At 38.8% G+C, this 19933-nt stretch overlaps 1 protein-coding gene across 1 annotated transcript in view; it reads left to right on the top strand.

Moving 5' to 3' along the window:
• The window catches only part of TTC1 (tetratricopeptide repeat domain 1), a 49717-nt gene that overhangs the window by 20499 nt on the left and 9285 nt on the right, over nt 1-19933 (top strand). The window contains exons 4-6 of the mRNA XM_078150538.1: nt 788-900; nt 4105-4141; nt 8906-9054. Coding sequence (XP_078006664.1) covers nt 788-900; nt 4105-4141; nt 8906-9054 — 299 coding nt within the window. The remainder of the gene's footprint in view (nt 1-787; nt 901-4104; nt 4142-8905; nt 9055-19933) is intronic.

The raw sequence follows: 19933 nt of genomic DNA on the forward strand, positions 1-19933 counted from the left end.
CCCAATGGCTGTGTTTATTCACAGATCCAAAAATAATGTATCAGCATTTCTGTCTTTACACAACACATCTAACGTTGACTGTTCCATCTTTCATCATCTTTGCCAGTCTGCTGGGTTTGTGTTGAAACCTCAAGGTTGTTTTTACTATCATTTCTCATATTGGTGATGTGGAGTATTCTTTCACAGTTTGTTAATAGTTTATAATTCTTTTCCGAACTGTCTGTTCATATCCTTTCATGACTTATTTATTGGGGGATGGCTTTTGCCATTCAGTTTTAACCGCAAACAAAATAATTTCTTTTTCTTCCATGCTGAGTGGCGTAGATTTGAGTCCCTTCTCTTTTTATTTATGCTCCCCTCTTTGAAAAATGCCTAACTAAATTGGTGGAGCTTTATGATAGTTGGAACTTGGGATTTAGTATAGTAGGAAACTTATGGGAGTTTTTACTTACGGAGTCCTCTGATTCTGCATCCCTAGAAATGAAAGATAGTTATGGGTGATTTTTTTTTTAAAAAAGTCATTAGTTAGTCAGGACACCTGTTTTGGATCTCAGTGAGCAAAGGAAAATGCTTTGTGAGATGAGCATAAGAAGCACTATTTCTTTAAAACAAACTAAAGATAATTATAGTGATTTCCATGGCAGAAAAGTTACTATGGCTGTGACCACTGTTCTAGGGATGAGACTTAATAGAAAATACTGTAATATACTGAGGGAATCTTGTAGAATAGAAATAGCATAAAAAAACGAAATACTAAAGACTTACCTCTTTACCTTACAAATTTCAGAATATGTAGAAGCAGAAAGTTCTTATAGCCGAGCCATTCAGACTTGCCCTGCCTGCTATCAAAAAGACAGATCAGTTCTGTTTTCAAACCGAGCTGCTGCAAGGATGAAACAGGTATGTGTTCTTCCATGGCCCCAACTTTTAACAACAAATTATTAAATTGGAACTAATGGAATTCTAATATTCCACAGTGTTGCTTTCCTGAAAATTAGCTTGGCAGTCTGATTGCCTCTCTGGGTGTGAAAAACAGAAAGAAAAATTTTTTTTATAAGTTTAAGTCAACTTACTATTACCATTCCCCATTAATATAGATGATTGAATACTTTCTTAGGGCACTGACAAAACATCTACTGGGTTAGGACAAGTAAGTGAAAGAGCCAAGTGATATTTAACTTTGAATAGTTATCACTTATTCAGGCCCAAGGAAGACTTGCAATACAGACGGGTGACCGCTCATTAAAATCTTCAACTTAAATTTACTCATCTCTGAGATGGGGCAAGTTATTGTACTTCTCTTTATATATAAAATATATAGGGGAAACCTAAGCTCCTATATGTTAGTATAAAAGGTGCTCTATAAAATGCAGAGTTATAGTCAAGGGCCACTTGCAAAGTGTTTCCAGACGACTAAAAGAAACATCACGTGTAGAGAATAGTTTTATTTACACGCTGGTGGGAGAATTTTCTGATACTTTGTATATGAGAGGCAGCCCCTATAATACTTGATAGAAAGCTGGCCAGACCTGGGTTCAAATCCTACCTCTGATACAAACTGGCTTTGATGGTGCTGACTTACGCTGGTAGAGAGAATTTCCTTTAACAATGAAATCACAGGTCTAGTTATTTTCCTATTATGCTTACTTGTCCAGTTTTCCAGTAAACAGATTTTACTGGTTTTAGGAAAGATTAATATAAGAAACTACAAGTCCTAATAGATACACATGCCTCTGTAGTATAAAACAGGTGTTGTATGTACATGACAGCATGCCAAATTCCATTTACCAGGAATCTGAATCAAGATTAAAAGAAATACTCTTGTTATATGGATCAGATAGCTTAAAGGAAAAAACTTGTGATGTTGATTGAAGTTAGTACTAAAATTCTCTGGAAGAATTCATTTGCTAATTGTAAAATTTATTTTAGGTAGATATTAAAAGTAGAAAGGTTAGAAAATCAGAATCTCTGCTTTTGAATGTTGCCACATACTAAGACAGGATGGTTAATCATTGTGAAATGTAATTTTAAAAATCCATAAATACAGAGACAATATAAACATTTGCCTTTGGGGCTTTGAAAATTGTATGATTCTACAATTACTGTAAGATTGCCAGAGTTGATTCCTTGTGGTAGGGGAATTTATGGGCTTCCTAGGAATTCTGTTCCACATGAGGAGTACTAACAACTAGAACAGGGTTTCTTAAGCCTTTTTGGTGTCATGTACTTAGTTAAGCCTCTGCACCCTTTCTCGGAATAATATGTTTTCAATTCATAATTAATTGAAGCAAATGCTAAATTTCAGCTAGAGGTTAGTAAAAATAAAGACATCATTTTTCCCACCCAAATTCATGGGCCCCTGAAACCATCAAAGGACCTGAGGATCCGAAGTGTAGATTCTTGGAAAAAGGGAAGAGCACTGATGGCTAGAGAGTCAAGCAAGGCTTCCTGGTGCAATAGAAAGATTGCTAGATTTGAAACATTGAACTTGGAGTCATGAAACCTGAGTTCACGTCTCAGGTCTGCCTTTTACTACTTCTGTAACGTAGGGCCAGTCGATTATCTTTTTTGTGCTTTGGTTTGCTTGTCTATAAAATTAAAGGTGTTGATTGGGTGAGCGTTAGATCTGTGATCATATGTAGAAGTTATGACAGTACAAAGACTTGAAACTGAAGGCAGGTTGAAGAGGGAGAGCATATTTAAAGCCAAAAATGCAGAATGCGTCACAAATTTTCATCTCTTGTGGTGAATTCCCAGTAATGAATTGAATGGCAGTACCAGTAATAATTTATAATCACCTATCTTATTCAGTAATTATCAAATGCTCCAAAAGAAACAGTGATTTGGGCAAGCTCACTTTCCACTTTTCATGTCAGATGTAGTAGACTGGTTATATATTTTAAAAGATATTCTCAGTATAAATATTCCCCTCACCAACCCACATCATAGCGTTCTATAGTTTTACTGGTTTCTGTGACCAAAAAGTTCATCATCTAGTGACCAACCTTCGTTCATTGATTCAGATTCATAAGTCCCATCGAATAACTTTCACCTGAGAAAGTGAGCATGCCTTAAGTAAAAACTATAGCCTGAAGATACCTCTGCACATTTTAATGAAATATTTACTCGAAATGGTCCTGCAGTTGCAGAAAGACCATCTCCCCATTTCTCATCCCTTTTATCTTTGCTCTGAAGGAGACTCTCAAAAAAGACAAAACCCACAAACAACAAGAAATAAATAAAAGAAATGAAAAGAAAAGAAAAAAGAGTAAAATGAAGTATCTGTCCAAGTATGTAGGGGTGAATTTTTTCGGTGGACTGCCCTGCGTAACTACAGGCATAGTCTGAGCAGTCAGCATTCTTCATTTAGTTTTTCCCATCCAGTTTGTTGGACTGATCTCTTTTGAATGGTTGTAGATCTCATTGAGGAAGTAATACATTAAGCCTTCCAAGTCTTGATGCATGTCTTCTACAGATGGACAGTGAAAGGCCCAAAATTTATTTAAATAGAGGTAAGAACACAGGTTGTATTGCATTTAAGAAAATGCATAGTACTTTCCACTTCCTCAAGCTGTTCTTCAACACATGCAAAAAAAAATTTGTTTTACCATAAGTATTCCAGTAATACTATATGGCTGAATCATGGAATACCACAGTTGTCAAAAATCAAAATTTCAGGTGACCCAAAAGGCAACGGAGATATGCAATCATATTACCTGGAGTTTCTAAGAAAGAGTGGTATAAACAGTAATATAGGAAAAATAAAATTGAGAAAGAAAAGCAAGCCAGGCACGTATCAGAAGCACAGAATAACAGACGGACTGTCTAAATGACACGTTGGTACCTATGGAGTGTCAAAAAACAAAACAGTAAAGCCTCCAGTTCGTTGGGTAAATCTATATCCTTTACAAAGGACATGGATAGGAATTACATAGTATTAAGGTGTGCATGGACTGCTCTCTGAACAAGTAAAGAGAGTACTCACGTTAAAGAAATCACAGACCCATTGAAATATAAAAACAGCAGATTCCCATGTTATTGATTCTTTTGTTGATTAAGACAGTAAAATTGGATAAAGCATATTAATGATATATTTCGTTTTAGGACAAAAAAGATGCTGCTATCAATGACTGTAGCAAAGGTATGATGATTTTGGTCTTATTAGTATGAGCACAGGACTGCTCAAAGAAGCAAATGTGGGAACTTGTACTAGGACTCTTTTCTGTTGGGTGAGAAAGGAGAAGGGATTTTGTAATATGGAAATATTCAAGAAGAGGCTTTGTATTTCAGGTAGAAGCGATGATGTTGGATAATCATAATGATCTAACCAAGATGTCTTTCTCCAACTGGTTTCAGATTCAACACCTTAAAAAACCAGGCTTGTTATCTCTTTTTTTGCTAAAGCTGTTTTCCTTCTTCTTTATTTCTTTGTGTTCTACCAACCTTGGGGTTAATTTAATCTATTTACTCTCTTTCACCTCTCAGTTATCAATTCCTGTTGATATATCACCTCTGAAATATCTTATATCTATCCTGTACTCCCTATTTATATTCATAGGATAGAATGATTTGAATCTGAGGGTCCCTTAAATATTATCTTATCTAGGAATTCTTAAGCTGGTGTCTGTTAACTTGGGTTTTTTTGACTTTTAAAAAAATACTGTATTTTACCATAATTGGTTTCCTTTGTAATTCTATGCATCTGAATTAATTTATTTAAAAACGTTGTTCTAGAAGGGGTCCATAGGCTTCATCATACTGCCATAGGAGCCCGTGACACAAAAAAAGATCAAGAGCAAAACTTCTTAGTGCAGCCTCCTTGCTTTATAGATGAAGAAACTGAGGCACAGGAGGTGAAATGGTTTATCTGAAGTGTCAGAACTGAAATGTGAACCCAAACGAGCTTTGCCTCCACGTACGGTGCCTTTTTCCATATACCTTGTCACTATTACCCTGACACTGACCCTACTCATACCTGCTAACTGTGGGCATCCTTCACAGATCTGTCCTGGGCACTCTTTTCTTTCTCTATACTGTCACCCTTGGGAATCTCATTAGTTCCCATAGATTCAATTATCATCTCAATGCAGATGATTCTCAAATCTCTTTATCTATCCCTAACCTCTCCCTTGATCTCCAGGCTTATATAACCAATTTGCCTATAGGAAATCTGAAACTAGATGTCCTAAGATAGCTTAAATTCATTATCTCCAAAATTGAACTCATCACCTCTCTCCCTGAACCCTTTTTCTCTGCCAAACTTCCCTGTTTTTGTCAAAGGGGACCACCATCCTCCCAGTCACCCAGGTTAGGAAAGTAGGTATTATTAATCTTCAGACTCCTCATTCTTTCACCTCCTGTAGTCAATCACTTGCCAATTTCTGTTCTTTTACCTTTGCAGCATCTCTTCAATGTATCCCCTTCTCTCTTCTGTTACTCCTGCCACCCTGGTATAGGCCCTCATCACCTCATTCCTTGACTTTGTGCTAGCCTGATGGTGGATCTCCCTGCTTCATCTCTTCGGACTCCAGTCCAGTCTCTACTTAACTGCCAGAGATTTTCTTCAAGTGCAGATTTGACCATGTCTCTTTCCCTCCTCCACCCCAGCCACCCCCCATAGCCTTCAGGATTAAAAAAAAAAAGTCCCTCTTTAACATTTCAAACTGTTCATAACCTTGCCTCTTCTTATTTTTCCAGTCTGCTTATACATTTTTGCCTTCCATATACTTTGTGTACCAGCAATACCTACCTTCTGTGACTGTTCCTTGCCAAAAGGAATATCTTCCAACTCTGCCTTTTCAGTGGCTGTTTCGTAAACCTGGAGTGCACTCCTGGTTTCCTTCAAGACTCACCTCAATCCCACCTTCTGCAGGAAGCCTTTCCTCGTCTGCCCTGTTCCTCGTGTTTTACTTCTGAGGTTGTCTTTCATCCACTCATAATACTTGTATGTGCATACTTGTTTACAGTTTGTTTTCCAGTTTGAATGTGAGTTCCTTGAGCAGAGACCATGTTTTTGCTCTCTTTTGCACAGTCAGTGCTTAGCATTGTACCTTGCTTAAATGCTTGTTGACTTGTCTAATAGACAAAAGTTATATTTGATTCTAGTGGTGATAGTCTCTGGAGCTTCTTGACTGCAAGAATGACATAGTCAGAACTGTGCTTAAGGAAAATCACTTGGGCAGCTGAGTGGAGTGTGGGCCAAGTCTCAAAGAAGGGAAACTGATTAGGAAGTCTGATCTAGGCAAGAGGTGTTAAGAGCCTGAACTAAGGTGGCAACTGTGTGAGTTGAGGGATGGGGAGGAGTTGGCAAATGCTAGAGATGTTACAGAAATAGAAATAGCAGAATTTAGCAACTGATTAGCTAAAAGGGGTAAGGGAGATGGAGGAATAAAGGCCAGTACTTATATGCAAACCTGGAAGAATGGTGGTGCCTTCTACAGAAACAGGGAAATTTAGAAAAGAGGTAAATTAAGGAGGAAAGATCATCTGTTTTAGATCTGTTAAGTTTGAGATATCTCCAAGACATCTGGTTTGAACTATCCAGTAGACATTTGGTAACATAGAATTGATGCTCAGTGGAGAGACTGCGGCTAAATATTTAATTCTGGGAGTTGTCTGCGTAGAGGTAATGATTAAACCCATGAGAGCCAATGATGTCACTAAGACATTGTAAATAGGAGGCCTAGTACTGAGTTTGGTAAATAGCTATAGCTAGGGGGCTTGATTTAGATGATAAGCCATCAAAGGAAACTAAAGAGTGTTTAGAAAGAAGAACTGCAAGAGAGTAGTGTCTAAAAGCCCAGAAAGGAGAGAATGTCCAGGGGAGCAGGTAATCAACAGGATTAGATCCAGAAGATGTGCCAAGAACGAAGGGAAGTGAAATAAAGTAGGATTTGGCAAGAAACCCATTTTGTTTAAATGATGAGGTTGGAAACCAGATTTCGGAGGGTTAAGGAATAAAGAAAGAAAGTGGAGGTGGCAAGCATACAAAGCATTGTCTATGGTTTGAAGAAAGAGAAGAGGTATATGGGAGCTTGAGTTATGACTTGAGTACCTAGTGAAGGTTTTTAAAGGATAGAGGAAACTCAAGAATGTTTGAAGGTGGTAGGAAACAAACCAATAAATAGAGAGTAGTTGAAAATTAGAGGGGAGAGATGATTGACATCGTAATCTACTGGATAAGACAGGAGTACATATAAAGTAATTTAAGAAGGAAGAGAGTACTAGGAAAGGTTCCATTAAGGAGCATATCCTTAAAGAAAGAAAAGTATTCTCAGAGGAAGAACATTCCAGGCATGGGAGATGGTCTTTCCAAAGTTCAGAGATGGGATATAATATTGAATTCAGGGAACAGCTGATCGGCTAGGTTAGCTGAAAGAGAATATGAAATAAGTTTGGAAAGGTAGATTGGAAGCAGACTGTGAGAGTTTCAAGTATGAAATAAGAGTGAAATGTTTATATTTTCTCCTAAAAGCATTAGAGAGCCACTGAAGATTTTTAAGTAGGAGAGAGGTGGTATGTCATTGAGAATTCAAAGCTATTCTAGCTCTATACATTACCATGCCTAAACCTGCTATATACAGTTTCTTCAAATTATGTCAGCCAAAGTAGTTCCGTGTTTGTGGGGGCTGTTTTCTGGTTTGTTCTGTGTTTTCATTAGGGTGTTTGCTATTTTCTCACAGTGCGGTAGTTCTCTCCCTATACCAGTTTTCCATCATTTTAAAACTATATTCCTGGTTCACCTCTTACATACTGTCGTTCAGTCTATGTCATCAAATGTTTTAGTTCTCTTTTGAGCTTTTTTTACTTACCATCACACCCACTAACCTGAGTGCTGAACACCATATGTCAAGTCACAAATGTTCTTTTGAAATTTCACTTGACGACCCTGACGACTGTCTTTTTCAACAAATTCGGTGACTGAAGTCCTGCCCCACTTGTCTTCAAATCTACTGTGATGCCAAAGGATTGAGGATGTAATATTCCTGTCCTGTACATCTTGGGTTTAGCCATTTTCCTTATTTAGTATGTAGTCGTATCTCCTTCCCTGCTCCTTGCACTCAATTACCTTCCTTCATATCTTCATTATGTTTATAAGTTTGCAACAGCATTCTAGACTCTCAAGTGTCTGACATCTGCAAATTAACTTCTACTTACTAGTGCCTTACTTAGGCCAGAACTTAATCTTTTAATATACGTTTTCTTTATTAAGAAAAAAAGAAAAAATTCCAGTGCTATGAGGATTTTTCTCTCGTGTAAGATTTGTACTTTCTGAATAGTTTAAATGAGATAGCAGCCTGATTTTTTCTCTGCTTCTTCCCGTGTAACCAGATAGGCAGAGAAATGCCTCGAGAGCTTATGATTAGCAGGGCAAAGAGGGGGAACAGTTTAGCATTCAGTTCCAGCTGTAGCACCAGGTATTGTCATCCCTGCCAGTAAATCAAGAGGAAAGCAAGGAATTGCAATAGAAGCACATGCCTAGTTTTTCCTAAAACAGCTATTTAAACCCATATTCATTTGCCTACTGATGCTCAAAAGAGATCTCCCACCTTGTATCCATAAACACCTTCCATTAGACATAAGTAAGACTAAAAACCCTAAAATTTTAAGCCCTTCATTTAAAATGACCAGTGTCATATAGTGTATTCTTCATATAGCAGTTCATTATTTCACTTGAGTTTCACAGCAAAACTCCTTGAAGTAAGTAGTATTATTCCCATTTTGCAAATGAAGAAAGTGAAACTCAGAGAAATAAGTGACTTGTCCTAGTTCATATAGCTAGCAAGTAGATTGATGTGAAATTCCATTTTGTACCATTGGGTGGCAGCATCAAAGAAGGAATCTAGCCCAAAGCAGATGTACCAACTTAATTCGAATCATAATAATTGCTTCCTTTTTTCTCCAGCAATTGAATTAAATCCCAGTTATATCAGGGCAATATTGAGGAGAGCAGAATTATATGAGAAAACCGACAAGCTAGATGAAGCCCTAGAAGATTACAAATCTGTTCTAGAAAAAGATCCATCAATATACCAAGCTGGAGAAGCTTGTATGGTAAGTACTTTTTAGATTCATAGAACTTTTCTGTTGTTTTTTTTTCTATTCTTTTTGTTATTACACATCTGAGTCACAACCCTTTGGGCCCTACTGGTTATACTATTAGCCTAATTTTGATTGGGGCAGCTAGGTGACACAGTGGGGAAGTGTGCTGGGCCTGAAGTAAGGAATCTTTGTGAGTTCAAATCCTGCCTCAGACACATACTAGCTATGTGACCCTGGGCAAGTCACTTCACTCTGTTTGCCTCAGTTCCTTATCTGTAAAATGAGCTGGAGAAGGAAATGGCAAACCACTCCAGTGTCTTTGCTAAGAAAACCCCAAATGGGGTCACGGAGAGTCAGACAGGACTGAACAACAACAACAGTTTTGATTTACACACCCATTAAAATCCAAGAGAAGCCTACTTATAACATAAATGTATGCCTACTCTAATTGTATTCCCAATAATGTTTGCTCTAAAAGCAGTTTCCAAATCTACACTGTTCTTAGAATAACTTAGTCTAACATTCCAAAGTCCTACAGGATAAGGGTTACCTTATTTTGCTGCAGTGTATTAGGAGGCTTTTTAAAAATTTTATTAATAGCTGTTGACTGCCTACCACATGCCTAGGACTCCAGTCATAAAACCTCAGTAATCTTCTTTAACCCCTTCATCCTCCATATTCAGTTGGTTACCAAATTGGTTTTTCCTTCAAAATGTCCTCTACATTCACCCAGCTTTTTCATTTACCACCAGCACCACACAAATCCGGGCCCTTGGCATTTAATGCCTGGATAATTGCAACACCCTAAATAGTGTCCTTGCCTCCACAGTCTTTTGACTTTTATTTGGGCTTCCAGTTGAACAACTTGAATTTCAACCTGCTCTTAATTTATTGGCAATTAAACTCCATAAATAGTTCCAAAGCAGACAGCAGATAAAACCTTATCATCTACCAGCCTTACCATTGTTCCCTTCTTCTACCTCAAGTTGTGAATGCTAGCCAGATTATCTTAAATTTGACCTAACAAAGTTTTGTGATAATGGCTACATTATGAATGCATGTTTTGCTTCACACTACAGAGATCTACAGTGTGTAACCAAATTGTAGAAAATATTTTCTCATTAAGTCTTTATTTTTTTTTTCTTTTGGCAAGGCAGTTGGGGTTAATTTAAGTGACTTGCCCAGGGTCACATAGCTAGTGTGTATCTTGTGTCTGAGGCCAGATTTGAACTCGGGTCCTCCTGATTCCAGGACTGGTGCTGTTATCTACTATGCCACCTAGCTGCCCCTAATTAATAGTCTTTAAAAACACATGTGAATAAGCTATTTAGTAACTACATAATCTACAAAGCTTCCCAGTTGGTTTTTATTTGAATTTATATCTTGTTTGTGTTGATATATTGCTTTTACATCAACTTTTTGTCTAAATCTATCTTTCTCCACTCCTCTACTCACTGACCCATCAGAGATTTGAGAGGAAAGGGAGAAAAAGGCAATTCAGCAAAACCAACCAATATGTCAGCCATATCTGACAATATTGCACATTCATAGTGTATATTCATTTCCTTTTCTCTGTACCCCATTGATTTTTCACTATATGTTGTGGGAAAAAGTGGGAAAGAAAGCCAAAGACTGTGAAAATGAAGCTCAGAAATTCTGTTCTGTTTGTTTATACTATGAGTATGATATTATTGAAAAAGATGAAGCAATTTCCTAAAACACTATGTAAACTATTGGTGCCTGTCCTTTCTAACATGTGTGCTTATGAAATGCCTTTGTTTGCTTTGACAGCTTAAATTTGCTACTGACGTACATTAGCCTACTATCTTGTTTAAATGAAAGGCCCTCTTGCTATAAATAGAATCTTCTTATCTAATTGCCTTTTCAGTAGTAAGGGAAATTAGATTTTCCACTACTTCAGTCCAATACTCCAAAATATGGAAGAGCTGTCATTCACTCAGCAAGGGTTTATTCTGTGCCAGGCATTGTGCTAAGTCCTGAGAACACAAAGGAAGGCGAAAACCAGGTGCCTGCCCTCAAGGAGACAATATGTGAACAGCTCTCAAACCTTCTGTCTTAACTTTCCATTCTTGCTGCACTTAAATCCCTTCTGCCTAACTTTAGGATCCTGCAGCACCTGCGTTCTGCATTCCTTGCAAAGAGCACTTCACCTCCCAACTGTATGTACAAAATATCAACAGAGTAGATGGAAGTTCACATGGGCACCTGGAAAAATGATGGTCTCCTCAACAGTAATAGGGAATTTGGTAGAGGGGAAGGTTTAGGGAAGAAGATAATGAGTTCCGCTTTGCACGTGGTGAGTTTGAGATGCCTTCAGTTTGAAATCGACAAGAATTTATTGAGCACCTACTATGGGCCAAGCACCATGATAATCACTGGGGATAAGCAGTGATAAGGCATAAACAGTCAGCTGCTCTCAAGGAGCTCAGTCTGATGAGGGAGACAACATGCAAACAGCTGTGTACAAATAACATATATACGGAATAAATTAGAGCAAATCAACAGAGGGACAACACTATCATTAAGAGGGATCAGGAAAAGCTTCTTTCAGAAGGTGAGATTTGACCTGAGACTTGAAGGAAGCCAAGAAGAGGAAATTAAAAGGGAGAGAATTCCAGGCGTGGAGGACAGCCAGGGAAAAAGAACAGTCAGGAGGTAAAGTGCTGTTTGCAAGGAATGCAGGTATTCCAGGATCCTAGAGGTATGTACAAGGGAGTTAGGTGTAACCAGAATGGAAAGTTAAAACAGGAAGTTTGATTTTATGCTGGAGATAACTGGAAGCCACTGGAGTTGCTTGACTAGGGGGTGACATAGACCTGCACTTTAGGAAGAGTGGGAGAAGGACTTGAGATGAGGTGACCTACCAGAAGGCTGCTGCAACAGTCAAGACATGGTGAGGGCCTACACCCAGGGTGGTGGCATTTTCAAAGAAGAATAGTGGTCGTATACAAAAGATATTGCTAAGATAAAATCAACAGGATTTTACAACTGGGTGGATATAGGGAGTTTGAATAAGGAAGCAAGAATGATAATTAGGTTTTGTGATTGAGTTTCCTCAGCGGTAATAGGGAAGTTTGACAGAAAGTAGAGTTGGGTGGAGAGGGTAAAGAAGGGGCGTTAATCAGTTCGGTTTTTACTTGTGAAGTTTAAGATAACTATGGGACATACAGTTCAGAATGTCCAAAAGACACTCAGTGATTTAAGACCAGCGGTCAAGAGAGAAACTAGGGATATATATTGAGATGTGGGAATCCTCTGCATAGAGATGCTTGAACCCGGGGGAACTGATGAGGTCACTGAGTGTGTGAAGGAAGAAGAGAAGATAACCCAGGACAGGATCCAGTAATAGGCATGGCCTGGATGAAGAGCCAGCAAAGCAAACTGAGGAGTAGGCAGATAGGAGAACTATGAAACAGTAACATCACAAAACCCTAAAGAGGAAAGAATATCCAGGAGAAGTAGGTTATCGGTCATTTTGAATGTTGCAGAAAGGACAAGAAGGTTGAAGATTGAGTAAAGGACATTGGGTTTGACAATTAAGAGATCATTGGAAGAGAATGGTTTCAGTCAAATGATGATATCAGAAGCCAGATTGTAGAGAGTTTAAAAGACAGAGAGAAGAGAGGAAAAGGAGGCCTTAAGTATAGATGGCTTTCTCAGGAATTTAGCCAAGAAGGAGATGAAAGATACTGGATAGTTATCTGCCAGGAATGATAGAATCAAATGTGGGTATTTTTAAGGATGGGAGAGACATGGGTATGTTTGTAGGCATTAAAGAAGCAGCCAGTAGTAGATAGAGACTAGAAGAGAGAGAGAGGGAGGGAGGATGACAGAAGGGGCAGTCTGCTGGAGAAGATGGAGTGGAATCAAGGAAGCATCTGTAGGGATTTGCCTTGGTAAGGAGACGGGCTGCCTATTCCTAAAAAATTGGTGAAGGAGAAGATAAATGGGGGAGAGCATGTGAGTGATATGAGACGAGAGACCTCTTGGCCAGTGGCCCTAATTTTTTTAGCGAAGTATGAGGCAGTGTCCTTAGCAGAGAGAATGAGAGGAGCGTGCCACAGGAGGCTTGAAAAGTAAAACAGTTTTGAATAGCCTCTGATCAGTTAGAGGAGTATAAAAGGATTATTGCTACATTGAGGGCCCAGTTAAGATTATAGAACATTAATTTGCAGTGGACCCAGTCAACACAGTTTTGTGACTTTGTCCAGCTCTGTTTTCATGTTTTCAGATACTGTTGTACATGAATAGAAGCTTAAGTGATAGTGATGGGAGTAATCCAGAATTGGGCTTTGGAAAAGCGTGATTAGCAGCAGAGTAAGAGCATACGGGATTTAAGTGTAGAAGTGAACTGATTTCTCCAAAGGGTCAGAATAGACAAGCGAGAAGAATGTAGCTAATATAGGGTGGTACCCGAGGAAAGGTCTGAGATGTGAAGGTCATGATGAGGACAGAGAACAAGAGTTAGGAGGCCTAAAGCAGAGGGAAAGATGGAGTAACAGACTGTCACGAGATAAAGGAATTGCAGACTTCATAAACATAGAAGGAGAGTACTTGTGGCTGGTGGCAAGTTCAAGGGTATGGCCGTCTCTTTGTGTTGCGCCTGAGGTAGAGTGGAGGAACAAGCATGGAAGCTGAGTAGATAGAAAAGTGAAAAGTTAGGGTAACTGAGGGATCAGTACAGGTGTGTTGAAGTCTATGAGAGCAGGAGATGGGAACGAGAGAAGACTGTGAGCCAGGCAATGAATTCCTTGAGGAAGGAAAGAGAATGTCTTATGGGATCAGTAGAAAACCACTACCAGGGTCTAGATTGGGTGATAAGTTTGATGTGTGAACCTCGAAGTAGGAGGGATTGCTGAGTGGTGGTGGTAGAAGGAGAGTCTAGAAGTGGCAATAGGGGCAAAAAGTATTCCAACTTGCCCACCATAACCAGTGAGATGAGGGATTTGTGTACAAGACTGGAAAGAGTGACCAAGGATGCAGTGTCATTGAAAGGGAGCCAAGTCTCAGTGAAAGTCAGTAGACAGAAGGAATAGGAAAGGAAAAGGTTTAGGATGAAAACAGATTTGGTCATTTTGGAGCAGGCATTCCAGAGAACACAGTGGAGGGGGTGGGTAGATCTCAAGTAGGACATTTATTGGAAAAGGTTGAGAGGGATGGTGGGAGCAGACAATTGGGGATGATGACTATGATTTGTACTTCAGTAACTTGGTGGTTCAGAATCACTGGGATGGCAATATGAAGGGTTATGCTAACCACTGATGAATGAGTTCAGGCAGAGTATCTGTAGCTGGAGGGAGGTTTATTGAGGATAGGTGATGTACTTTCATCGAGGGTCATAGTATTGTATTGTATCCCATGAGATCTAGGAGGCTCACTGAACTGCAGACAGGTGGAGGCAAAGGCGTGGCCTGAAGGAGCCCAGTCAAGAGGCAAGAACTGGGGACAGCTAGGTGGCGCAGCGGATAGAGCACCGGCCCTGAAGTCATGAGGACCTGAGTTCAAATCCAGCCTCAGACCAAACACTTGACGTGTACTAGCTGTGTGACCTTGGGCAAGTCACTTAACCCCAATTGCCTCACCAAAAAAAAAAAAATGGAAAAAAAAGAGGCAAGAACTGGTAATTCAAGGTAGGTCAGGTTTGAGAAAGGTTTCTGGAACAGAGGTCTCTGGACCAAAAAGGAGCAGAGGATTAGATCCAGGCTGACACAAGGCTCTGCAGGAAGGACCTGACAGGGAGACAGAGGCCAAGAGGTGAGTGGCCTTGATCTGGGACTGATTCAGGGCTCCCTGGGAGAGGTCTGGAGCAAATACGTCTTCAGTAACACAATGTCCTACAAGTGATGTTAGATGTGGCTTTCAGATTTCTGATTCCAAGTCTGCTTTTATATGGCTCTCTGATAGAAAATCGTATTCAGGATTTTCATTCTTAAGGGAAAATTAGGTTAATATGGGTTACCACGTTAAGACCCTTTTGAAGGGATGGAAGTCCAAAAGATGCTCTTACTAATAAAACTCTGATGTGCATATCCGTGTGCTGAATGAGGGGTCATAGAACAATAGTTTCTAAACATTTGCAGTAGCTAGGTAGTGATGTGGCCAACGTTAGGGCTTGAATGCTCTCTGTTGAACAAAAAGTCTTAGAAGAATGTTGGTGTTTTAATAAAGACTAACAGGCACACAGCTTGGCTGGAGTGTATCATCGCCATCGATCTGGGTTGGATTGCCAGCCATGCTCCAAAGAGTAGCTAACGTACTCTTGCTCCCCCACCCGCCTGCTCCCAATCTTGTTTTTTTGCTTTTGATTTGTAAACATCCAGCCCTGTGTGCATCATTAATTCCCATCTGCATCATTAATTCCCATCTGTGATACCTTATTATGCTTCATGCTGCTCATCTCAGATGGTGCAGGGCAAGATAAAAACACCAGCCTAGTCACTGTCATTGTCCCAAAGGACAGTTTTGCAGAGTGTGATAAATACCAATTGTGTCCTTAAATCTTTGGATATCCAGCAACTTATTTAAAAGTGAATGAAAGGAATTAGCAACCAGAGCAAAGATAAATGTTACAAGACCCATGAAGAAGGAAGTTAAATGAGGCAGGAAAATGCAATGAGAAATCTTTGTGGGTACTTTAAGAAAGGTCCATGTGTGTGGCCAGAGTTGGTCAGGTTTTTTATCAGCTTTTTTGTAGGATAGTACATATTTACTTAGCATTAGTCAAATCAAGACAGGTGATTTTTCTCCAAAGTTGAATTTTTTTCTTTCGTTATAAGCACATGATGTCTGTTTCTCACTACATAAAATAGATGGATTGGATAACCATTCCACACTGAGTATCATTATAGTCATGTATAGAAACTCCCCAACTTCTCCAAAAAAAATTATATTCTGAGCTATTCAGTGACCAATATGCCAAGTTTTAAGACCCCAAAACTAGTACTGATGGTGAAAAAAAGTACCTGAATTCATGGTACCAGTAGTGACGAAATAAAAACTAAATGCCAATAGTTAATTGAGAGTTTAGCTAGACCCAGTACAAAAGACATAGTCTCACATGACAGCATAAAAAGATGCTAATTTTTTAAGATGCCGAGCAAGAAATTTATGTTAATGCTTGTCGTGTGTGAGCCGTAGTTATAACTCACCTCCTGAGGTTAATCCTTTTTTCCCTCTCTTGTGAAAGTTTGAGTTTGTTTTGCTTTAATCGAGATATTTATACTATTTAAGCCAGTTGTGAGAGGCACATGGCACAGTGGGTACAAGGCCAGCCTCCAAATCAGGAAGACCCAGGTGCAGGCCCTGTCTCTTACATGTACTGATTGTGCGAGCATGGGCACTTGACTTCTTGATGTGCTGAACCAAAGGTGTCAAACATGTGGGCCCCAAACCAGACTGAAATACAGCTGGGAGACACTTAACCAAGTGAATAAAAATTTAGTGAAGTGTAGATAATAATAAGTTAATACACGGCCCTCAGGGACCCACATGTATGGATTAGTGACCCTCTTTATATGAATGAAATCAATTTGGATAAAATGCCAGTTGTGCTTTTGAGTAGCTCTAATTGTTAGGAAGTGATTCTTGACAGCAGGGCTAAAATTGTCCTTTTTTGCACTGTCCACCCTAATGCTCCTACTTCTGCATGCTGGAACCAAACAGAACGTGTCCTCTTAGTGGAAATAGGACAGCACTCCACATACTGCAGACGGCTGTTATTTCCCCCCGAAGTCTTCTCTAAGCTAAGCATCCCTAGTTACTTAAACCAGCCTTAATATGTCTTGTCCCTTCTTCCCCATCCTGGTTATACTTCTCTGGGTGAGAGTAACTTGGTATATTTCCTAAACCATGGCTCCAAGAACTGAATACAATACTGAGATACAAAGTACTAAACTCGCTAGAGTAGAATATAACAGCACTCCCATGTCCTTATTCCTGGAAGCTGTGCTTCTCTTAATACAGCCTAACATAGCATTTATTTTGTTGGCAGCCATAACACTGCTGATTCACACAGTGAGTCATAGTGAACTTCCTGTCCACTAAAACCCCCAAATATTTTTTCTGATAAATTGCTGTCTAACCATACTTCTTTCGTTTTTAATGGTGAAGCCTATGTTTTGAACCTAAGTTTAATACATTATGTTTATCCATATTGTAAGGTAAAGGAATATAATTATTCATTTCAGCCCAATTTTGTCATGATCTTTTTGAATTTTAGGGCTGTCTTTCATTGTGTTATTTAATTATCCTTCTCAGCTTTGCATCATGCATGGATGTGATAAGCATGCTATCCATGTGTTTTTCCAAGGTACGTATATCACAGGGCTAAGGACGAGTCACTGGAAACCTCTTGCCAACTTGACATGCAAACGTTAATGGCTACTCTCAAGTCATGTCATTCAGCCAGTTATGAATTCATGTAAATACACTATTTTAAAATCCACATGTCTAATCTTTAACACAAAAGTAGCATGAGATATTTGTTTTGCATGCTGTCTCTTAAGTAAAGGAATAAGTATTTTTCAAGTGCCTGCTATGTGCCAGCCACTCTGCTAAGCACTTTATAAAGATTATTTCATGTGATCTCATAACAGCCCTGGGAGGCAGGCATTACCAGCCCCACTCTACAGTTGCTTAAACTAAGGCAGACAGGTTAATCAACTTCCCCAGGGTCACACAGACAGTAAGTTTCTGAGGTTAAATTTTAACGCATTGCTTTCTCCACTGTACTGTCTAGCGATCTCTAAATCTAGTTAAACCATTGTCCACCAGTTTATTAGTCCTGTCCAAAAAAAAAAGAATAACAGTGGTCTGGCCTGACCTATTCCAGGCCATGCCAGTTCTTTGCAATCACCACTTCTTTTTCTAGATAGTTACTAAACATCTCTTTAATAATCTGTTCTAGAATTTTCCTAGGAATAAATCAGGCTCACTGCTCTAGAATTTTCTGTCTCACATATCTTCCCTTTTTGACATTTGCCCTTTTCCAGGCTTGTGTGCTCTTTCTCCCATTTTCTCTGATGTCAATTCACAGTACCAGTCACATCTACCAGTTATTTCAGTATCTGAGGATGCAGAGTTAAAATCCAAAAGGAATTTTTTTAAAAAAAAATTTTTTTCTAAAAGATGTTTTGAGGCCATATTCAATTCCATAATGTCTGAAAGCCCTGGACATTAGTGAGCATTGAATAATATTTCATACAAACTGACAGAATCAGCTGCCTTTGTGTGATCAGATCATTAATTGGTTATAACAAAGGCCAAGTTCCACATTGGCTGGGAAGAAAGATTAAAGATGAGAAGAATATACTACATATGGTTGCAACAGCATCTGCCTGACCTCTCCAGATAAGCCATTAATACTGAAAAATGAGAAATGGGGAAAGAAAGATAATGACCTTCATGATCACCACTTTCTGATATAAAGTAATGCCACAGCTAGGCCACAAGAGCCTAGGCATCTCCTTAGCCAACATGCTCTTGTATCCCCTTGATGAGCGGAGAGATAATGGCAACCTCTATTTATAAAGCAAACCCTTTTTGTAAAACATAGCATGTCAAAAGATAATGAGCAGTATTGCATCATGAAACAGTAAGAAGCCATGGAAGTGAAAAGGGCAGAAAACTTGGTGTGAGACCCAATATTTATAGATATAGGAAGAGGGCAGTAGATAGATATTAAATATGATAGATATGTTAGCATTTCAGTAACAGTCTGTTTTCATTATCTGTGACAATGGAGTCACCTCGTTTGGGCTCTTAACATCTCAGTTCCCCTCTCTCTCCCCATCTTAACAGGGCATATGAAGAAATAGAAATGGAATTTAAGAGAAAGTTGAGAATAATAGTGTGTCTGGACCAAACTCATTATATATAAAGATAAATCTATCCTGAAAACAGCATAATCTTGAAAATATTGAGGGATCATTTTATACAATATCTCTAAGGGAGAGAAAGAAGTTTTAAAAAAAATTTAATCATGAGCACCATTACTAGAAAGAAGTTTTTTAAAAAATTTAATCATGAGCACCATTACTATAAAAAAAAAGTCATTTAACTGAAAGTACATCAACAACTTCTTGCACATATGCATGCTTCCTCATCCTTGTAAAACTTTTAAGGAAATGCACATGTATTAAGAGTATATTTGATGAAAATAGAAGAAACTGATCAGGCTTTTTGGGAGGGTTTTTTTATAGCAAGACCACATATCATTACAGTTATACACTTGACTGAAAGTTGCAGAAAATAAAAGTTCCCAGTGAGTTTGTTACTTACTGATGATAAAAAAAAATTTGACTTAGTAGGATAAAGCACATCCTTAAAGCTATCCTCTAACATGGAAAAGATAAAGAGTTGTGGGCTCTTCACAAGGTTCATGCCAGTGTTTGTGAGGAGAAATTAATGCATAAGTTTGTGTCTTAATTTGATGATGATAATTATGCTTCAGTAGTATGTCATGTATCCATTTGTCAAAGACAAAAATGGTTCCTCCAAAAATCTTGTTCCTTGAGTACAAAATTTAGAGCCAAAATGTGCCCACTTCTGTCCCTCCTCCTTGAGGTTCCAGATGGTGGGAACGATATCATGCCTACTCAAAGTCTGATTTCTTTAAGATTCCGTTAGGAAAAAAACCAAGCTGTAGTAGTCTACAGCTAACGTATCTGGCAGTTGTAGAAGAGAAGCATTGATATGTCAAGAACACTGTTTATCGAAGGGAAGAACAGGTGAGTCTCCAAGGAAAAAGAAGTAATGTAACCCTCCGGTGTTATTAGGTATGCTGTAACTTTTCCACTCCAAAGTGTTTTTATTTCCAAGTTAAGTGAGAAGAGTATTTCCTGCATTGTCATCCAGAAGCAGCTCATTTGCT

The sequence above is a fragment of the Phascolarctos cinereus genome, unplaced genomic scaffold (genome assembly GCF_003287225.1).
Source record: "Phascolarctos cinereus isolate Bilbo 61053 unplaced genomic scaffold, phaCin_HiC Scaffold_2;HRSCAF=192, whole genome shotgun sequence".
Lineage (NCBI taxonomy): Eukaryota > Metazoa > Chordata > Mammalia > Diprotodontia > Phascolarctidae > Phascolarctos > Phascolarctos cinereus.